Source organism: Eschrichtius robustus, chromosome 9 (assembly GCF_028021215.1).
Source record: "Eschrichtius robustus isolate mEscRob2 chromosome 9, mEscRob2.pri, whole genome shotgun sequence".
In the NCBI taxonomy this organism is placed as follows: Eukaryota; Metazoa; Chordata; class Mammalia; order Artiodactyla; family Eschrichtiidae; genus Eschrichtius; species Eschrichtius robustus.
The window spans coordinates 8045628-8053469 of record NC_090832.1 but is presented as its reverse complement, the minus strand read 5'-3'; the positions used below and the strand labels follow the sequence as shown (position 1 = coordinate 8053469).

The 7842-nt window shown below is 41.1% G+C and overlaps 1 protein-coding gene across 2 annotated transcripts; it reads left to right on the top strand.

The window, feature by feature from the left end:
- Window positions 1-10: 10 nt before the first annotated feature.
- On the top strand, window positions 11-6828 carry MRPL18 (mitochondrial ribosomal protein L18). 2 transcript variants are annotated; one of them, XM_068551622.1, is made up of 4 exons: window positions 11-185; window positions 488-674; window positions 5703-5785; window positions 6453-6828. In XM_068551622.1, the coding sequence occupies exons 1-4, from the start codon at window positions 134-136 to the stop codon at window positions 6518-6520; spliced, it is 390 nt and encodes a 129-aa protein (XP_068407723.1). In that variant the 5' UTR covers window positions 11-133; the 3' UTR covers window positions 6521-6828. The 2 variants fall into 2 exon arrangements, with proteins under 2 accessions (XP_068407723.1, XP_068407722.1); XM_068551621.1 differs by having other exon boundaries at window positions 21-185; window positions 5703-5934.
- The last annotated feature ends 1014 nt before the right edge of the window (window positions 6829-7842 follow it).

The window sequence follows — 7842 nt, the reverse complement described above, 5'->3', positions numbered from 1 at the left end:
AGGCGTCGATGACCTTACGTTCTCCTAAGGCCTTTCCCTAAGTTAATATGGCTGCGGCCGGCGAGCCGTTGGGACGCCGGTGAGGAAAGGAGGCAAAGTCTTTCCGAGGTTTTAGCTACGATTCCCCTCAGCAATGGCGCTTCGGTCGGGGTTCTGGGAGCTGTTGCCGGTTTGCAGGAACCCCGGTAATTCATCTTCCCACGTCTCTGATTACTCCCCAGGGTCAGCACAATGTGCACATGCAGGTCGTCTTTTGCATTCAACATATACCATTGAAAAGTAAACGAGCTAACAGCATCGTGATGACACTAGTAGAAAATTAAGGACCAGGGTCTGTGATGACTACACCCCGTGACCGAACATACCTTTTGTCCCCCTTCCAGGGCGCGAAGGGTGAGAGGGAGAGGATGGGGACAAGTTAGATCATATTTTTGTTTTGTCCGTTTCGTCATTTTTTAAAGATCCGTATGGTTGTTTACGTTCTTAGGGTGTCGGGTGGCAGCGCTGTCGACCAGTTCCAAGCCAGCGGTGAAGCCTGAAGCGGACCCCGAAGGAAATGAAGCTGTTGCCCCGGAGTTCACCAACCGGAACCCCCGGAATCTGGAGCTCTTAGCTGTAGCCAGAAAAGAGCGGGGCTGGGGGACAGTGTGGCCCTCCCGCGAGTTCTGGCACAGGTAATTAACTCTGCTAGGTATTGACCACAGAGCATGCACGGTGCCCTGCAAATTGTTTTCATCCGTTCATTTAAGGAACGTGCCGGGTAACTGCTGGCGATTCTCCTCTCAGGAAGCTGACTTGCGCTGGGTCTAGGAGGGGTTAGTGGAGGGGGGCGGCAAACAATAAATACGTAGGTGTCATGGAGGAAACTGAAAGAGGATAAAGTTAGAATGGGGGACTGGTTGACTAAGACCCCTCGGAAAATAGGAAGAAGCCAAACTATCTGCCAAGAAGAGCGTTCCCAGCAAAGGAAACAGCTAGGGTGGGATGAGCTTGGCGCGTTTGGGGAACTGAAAGGCCTGTGTACCTGGAGCTCAGAGGGCCAAGAGGTAAACGGAGAGGTAGGTAGGAGACACATCATTAGCTCTGTAAATCAAGGAAGCGCTTTAGACTTTATTCTCACTGCAGTGGGAAACTATGAGGGGATTTAAAATTTGAGCCCGAATGGAAGATCATTCTGGTTCCTTTGAGGAGAACAAATTTTTAAGGGGGCAGTGGTAGAGGCAGGAAGAACATTTAGGAGTTTATTCTTTGTTATAAAGATGGCTAGTTATTGAATGCTTTCTCTTTGCCAGGAACTGTGCTAGGTGCTTTATATGCATTTTCTCATTTAATCCTTAAAAGTACTTTTTGAAGCAGGTGCAGTAATTTCCCCCGTTTTACAGGAGCAGGGGAATTGAGGCTTAGGGAGACAGGAGGGGGGTCAAAGAAAGGCGGCAGGCAGTTCGTCGTCAAAATAATCTGAATTTTGAATCCTGAATTTTTTTTGAAATACCCAAACTATCACTTTTACTTAATATTTGGATTATTTAAATAATTGGAGATCTGTTTCCCCCCTTTTTTCCCTATCTCTCCATTCACAGTATTATCAGTGTAAAATTGGAAGTGACCTTGGAGATAATGAGTCCTACCCCTTTGTTGCACTAATGGTTTAAGACAAGGATCAGCAAACTGTGGCTCCTGGGCCAAAGCTGGCTTGCAGGCTAAATATTGTTACACTTTTTAGAAAAGATTTTTAAAAATGCAAAGAATATTTTGCGATGTGAAAATTGTGTAAAATTCAAAGTTCATTATCCACAAAGAAAGTCTTATGGGCACCCAGCCACCACTCATTCTTACCTGGCTGTTCTGGTATTACCGTGGCTGAGTTGAGCAGTTGACCCATGTTGTTACCTGAAAACTAGGTTCGCCTCTTGGTGGATGTCAAGCCAGAAGACACAAGCAAGCCAAAGATCAGGAGAAGGAAGGATTTATTAGTTGCAGCAAGTAAGGAGAACCCCGGGGATCTTCCCCAAAGCAGGGTCACCCGGAACAGCAAAACTGGGGGAGCTTTAAGCTAAGGGTACAAGCATATTCCTGAAGGGGCTTGAGCAGAGGAGAATTCAGCATGGAATTGGGGCCAGGGTCCACAGAGTCCTAGCGTTAGTTGATTGAAGTCACAGGGGTCAACATAGTCATTTCCATCCTCCACCTGAGGATGGAGAAACTTAAAGATGGTATCAGATTGTTATATATTTCCCTTGAGGAGGAACTAGGACTCTGTTTTACCGCTGAACTCTTGTTTCTTGACTGCTTTTCCTTTGTCCCTGCATTCCCTTACTTCCCTTAAGATCATTAATTACCGAGACCTGTTCAAGAGCAGGCGTTGTGGCCAGGCTTAGATCACAAAATGGCTTAGGCCAAAAATGGCTTCTCTTATGTGAAGAAAGCCACGCCTAGTTCTCTTTTTCCAGGGACCCACGACCCTCTCTGCTTACAATATGGCTTACAAACCATAAAATATTTACTATCTGATCCCTTACAGAGAAAGTGTGTTGATCCCTGGATTAAGAGATTGTGATTTTTACTAGGGCTACCAGCGAAACTAGGAGTAGAACCCACATTTCTAAATCTAGTGCTTTTTATGCTATTTCACACTAAGAATCTTAGTATAATGTTTGATTTCAGTGTTTTCTTTATCATGAACTTAATTTCTAAATGTGTAATGTATACAGATGTTGTAAAATCCAAAAGGGACTATAGTTTCTGTGTATCCTTCTAGAGCCAGTCTTTGCAGATAAGTATGAACTTGTATTTTTTCATTATATATCTTACCACATCATATACATTGTTCTGCATTTCCCCACCCACCTCCTTCACCACCACCCCCCAACACACACACACACACACACAGACACACACACACACTTAAAAATACATCTTGGAAATATTTTGTGTTGGTTGGGAACATTGGCTCTGGAGCCAGACCCCTGGACTTAAATCCTACCTAGCTTCATTACTTACCATTCATTAGTTGTAACCTTGCTAAGTTACTTAACCTTTCTGTGTCAGTTTCTGCAGCCCAAAAAAGAAAAAAAAAAAAGAAAGAAAGAAAGAATAATGGGATTAGTTTGAGACATGAGCTATACCTGTAAACAATTAGGACTCCCTGGCACAGTAAGTGTTCAATAAATGTTAGCAGCAGCAGGGTCATAAATTGCTACTTTGTTCTTAATTATGTGAAATAACTGTTTGAAGTAACTGTGTAAAATAGCGTCGCCTTACGTTTAGGTCTTTAATCCATTTTGAGTTTGTTTGTGTGTACTGTGTTAGGAAGTGTTCTAATTTCATTCTTTTACATGTAGCTGTCCAGTTTTCCCAACACCACGTATTGAAGAGGCTGTCTTTTCTCCATTGTATATTCTTTCCTCCTTTATCAAAGATAAGGTGACCATATGTGCGTGAACACTATGACATAAATCACAGTAAGATCCTTTTTGACCCATCTCCTAGAGAAATGGAAATAAAACCAAAAATAAACAAATGGGACCTAATGAAACTTAAAAGCTTTTGCACAGCAAAGGAAACCGTAAACAAGAAGAAAAGACAGCCCTCACAATGGGAGAAAATATTTGCAAACGAAACAACTGACAAAGGAGTAATTTCCAAAATATACAAACAGCTCGTGCAGCTCAATATCAAAAAAAACAAGCCAATCCAAAAATGGGCAGAAGACCTAAATAGACATTTCTCCAAAGAAGATATACAGATTGCTAACAAACACATGAAAGGATGTTCAACATCACTAATCATTAGAGAAATGCAAATCAAAACTACCATGAGGTATCACCTCACACTGGTCAGAATGGCCATCTTCAAAAAGTCTACAAACGATAAATGCTGGAGAGGGTGTGGAGAAAAGGGAACTCTCTTGCACTGTTCGTGGGAATGTAAACTGATACAGCCACTATGGAGAACAGGATGGAGGTTCCTTAAAAAACTAAAAATAGAACTACCATATGACCCAGCAATCCCACTACTGAGCATATACCTGAGTAAACCATAATTCAAAAAGAGTCATGTACCACAGTGTTCATTGCAGCACTATTTACAATACCCAGGACATGGAAGCAACCTAAGTGTCCATCGACAGATGAATGGATAAAGAAGATGTGGCACATATATACAACGGAATATTACTCAGCCATAAAAAGAAACGAAACTGAGTTATTTGTAGTGAGGTGGATGGACCTAGAGTCTGTCATACAGAGTGAAGTAAGTCAGAAAGAGAAAAAAAAATATCATATGCTAACACATATATATGGAATCTAAAAAAAAAAAGAAGGTTCTGATGAACCTAGGGTCAGGACAGGAATAAAGATGCAGACATAGAGAATGGACTTGAGGACATGGGGAGGGGGAAAGGTAAGCTGGGACGAAGTGAGAGAGTGGCATGGACATATATACACTACCAAATGTGAAATAGATAGCTAGTGGGAAGCAGCCGCATAGCACAGGGAGATCAGCTCAGTGCTTTGTGACCACCTAGAGGGGTGGGATAGGGAGGGTGGGAGGGAGACGCAAGAGGGAGGGGATATGGGGATATATGTATACATATAGCTGATTCACTTTGTTATACAGCAGAAACTAACACAACATTGCAAAGCAATCATACTCCGATAAAGATGTTAAAAATAAAAATAAAATACCGTTGCATGGCTGTTTTAATTAACTGACTCCCTATTGATGATTATCTTTTATGATTTCAAACAGTGTTGAAATGAATTGTCTTGTCCATGCAATTTAGCAGTGAGATTGGGCATATTTTCATGGGTTTAAGAGTCATTAATATTTTTCTTTTCTGTGAACAGTCTGTCCACATCCTCTGCCTATTAAGTTACTGGTCATTTTCTTATTGATTATAGGAGGCTTTTTATATACTATGGAAATTAGAACAATATAGGATTTAAAAATATTTTTTGTTTCATTGCTTGCCTTTTGACTTCACTTTACTGTTTTGTTTTTTTGTTTTTCTTAGCATGCAGAAAACTTTGTTAATTTTTTTTTTAAACAAAAGCCACATGATGTAGTTTGAGGTCATGTTAAATAGCTTGATCTAGTTAAGTAGGCTTATCTTACTTTGACATTACTTAAAACTTCTCCCATGTTTTCTTCTAGTACACTTATGATTCCTGTTTTTATATTTAAATCGTTAGCTAGAAAATAAAAGCATATGGTAAGGGGACTTCCCAGGGGGGTTCAGTGGTTAAGACTCCACACTCCCAATGCAGGGGGCACGGGTTCGATCCCTGGTCAGGGAACTAAGATCCCGCATGCCGCATGGCGTGGCCAAAAAATAAAGTATTTCCTTCCTTTAAAAAAAAAAAAAATAGCATGTAGTAAGTATATTTTTATCCAGTGCAGGGTCAGCAACTTAGCTTTGCCTCTTCAAATCCTTTTTTGAAGTAGATGCTGTGTAAATCTCAGCAGTCAGAAATACCAGATTTCTCCTGGATAGTTGAGGCTAAGTAGAAATGTTTGGTTTATTGCTGATGATATTCTCATAAGAGCAAGGGAAAAACACCTTTCCCAAGCAAAAGCCAGGTTAAGTATGCTGAAGTAAATGAACTAGACATTACATTCTTGAGAAATATTTTGGCATTTATTCACCTGAAATCATTTATCTTTAGAATTCTTTTATGATTTTATGCTCTCACCTCGTTTAGGTTGCGAGTTATAAGGAGTCAGCATCACATAGACGCGCTTGTTGAGCATCGCAATGGCCAGGCTGTGGTTTCGGCATCCACTCGTGAATGGGCCATTAAAAAGCACCTTTATAGCACCAGAAATGTGGTGGCTTGTGAGAGTGTAGGACGAGTGCTGGCAGAGCGGTGCTTGGAAGCAGGAATCAACTTCATGGTCTACCAGCCAACTCCTTGGGAGGCAGCCTCAGACTCGGTATTTTTGTTTTCATGTACTTAGTTAAAAGGTATTGTGTTAATTCTTGACACTAGATACTTACATAATAATAGTTCCATTTATTAAGTACTTTCCAAGTGTCAGACCCTGAGGTGAGTATCCTGATGTGCATTACCTCACAGCAGCCTATAGCGTGTCAGGACTCATGTTCTGTAGGTCAGCTGAGGCTGGCTGGCCCAGTCCGTGTGGCACGGGGCAGGGTTCAAACCCACGTGACCGATTCCATAGCCATGATGTTGACCACTCTGCTTTCCTATTCATACAGTAACATCTTGTCTATAGAATATTTTAAAATGCTGCTAATCCTTGACATCTCTACATCCTCTTTTTTCTTATCTGTGTCATTATTAAGGTCACTTTCTGAAAAACCAGTGTAGGCTGGGAAGTTAGCAAGGATCAGATCAGTTGTTTATTTCTCTTTCTCTTGGGAAGTGAACTATTGTCAGCTTGTGGTGTTGACTTAATCTTTTCCGTTTTTTCCTGATCTTCAAAACCAGATGAAACGACTGCAGAGTGCCATGACAGAAGGTGGTGTGGTGCTGCAGGAGCCTCGGAGAATCTATGAATGAAGCAGAAGCGTTGTTTGATACTTGTAAATGTAAAGCTGTCAGCTATTCATTCATCAGAAGAGAGCCTCTAGAAGAACCGCCAGCTTGGACGTCTTGTACAATAACCTAACAGCGGAATGTTATTAGTAGTTAAGGTTGTCATCTTCTCCCCTTCTGTGTGTTTGTTTTAAATCCAGAGCTAAATTTTTCTCTCTCGGACGTGAGAAGTATCTGAGAAGAGCTGTTGCCAATTATAATTAACTTTTGAGGAACAAATTAAATGTTGTTTATAAGTTAAAGAATAAAGGTATATTGTGAACTCTTATTTTCTGGTTATATGACATTTTCTCTGCCTTTGAGCTCACTGTGGCATGGGTACACATAGGTTTATGCACTTATCACCGTGGCTGGGTCACAGTGGGTTGCCGCTCAGGGTGTGGAGGTGTTTTTTTAATAGGAGATGTCAATATCAGTCATTTTATTATAAACAGTCATGTGAAGATAAAAGGGGCAAATCCTAACCTCAGTTGGGCTCCTGGATCCTAACAGAACCAGCTTTGAAAGAAGAAAGGAATGCCATGAGGAAAGGAAATGGGCAGGGTTAGTGTATGCTAAGTTTGCCGTCAAGTGAAAATTTGTTTGGTAGGATTGGAAGCTTGAAGTGCATTGAGGTCAATTTAAAATTGAAGTGGGGTAGATGGGAATCATGGCGGGTCTCTTAAATGAGTGACTAAATTAAAGTAAGGTGTTAACTGATTTTGGCTATTTAAGACAAATGCGAAGAGGAAGAACCAGTAAGCAGTTAAAGTGGCTTCTAGAGCATTTCCCCCCTACATTTGAAATGTGTACTCCCAATTGTATATTTATACAGAAGTGAAATAACATCGCTATTGTTAATCTGAGTATTAAGTGTATTATTATTTTAACAGGAAATATGTATGCACCAACATTTTTTAAAAGTTTGATTCATTCTGAGAGGCCTTCAGAGTGCAATGGCTTAGTAGTCCCCTTTTGATCAACAGATACCCCAGTGGAGACATTTACAAGTATATAGTATAAGTATAATATTTTCTTCCCTCATCTTAAAGATTGGAGCATCTCACTTTGAAGACCACAGTTCTAGAAGGCTGTTCAGACAAGTCTAGAATTCAGGGGAGGATGCAAAGAGGACCACGGACTGGAGTAGTGTGGCTTTGGAAAATGACAGTGACCAAAATAGGGTTCACCTGTAAGGGACGCCATAGGTAGGGATTTTCTCTGCAAGGCGTATGATGTAGATCATCTCTGTACCAAGAACTCCTTCAGTTTGATGGGCAATTTTTGAGGCTTCGTGTGGCAA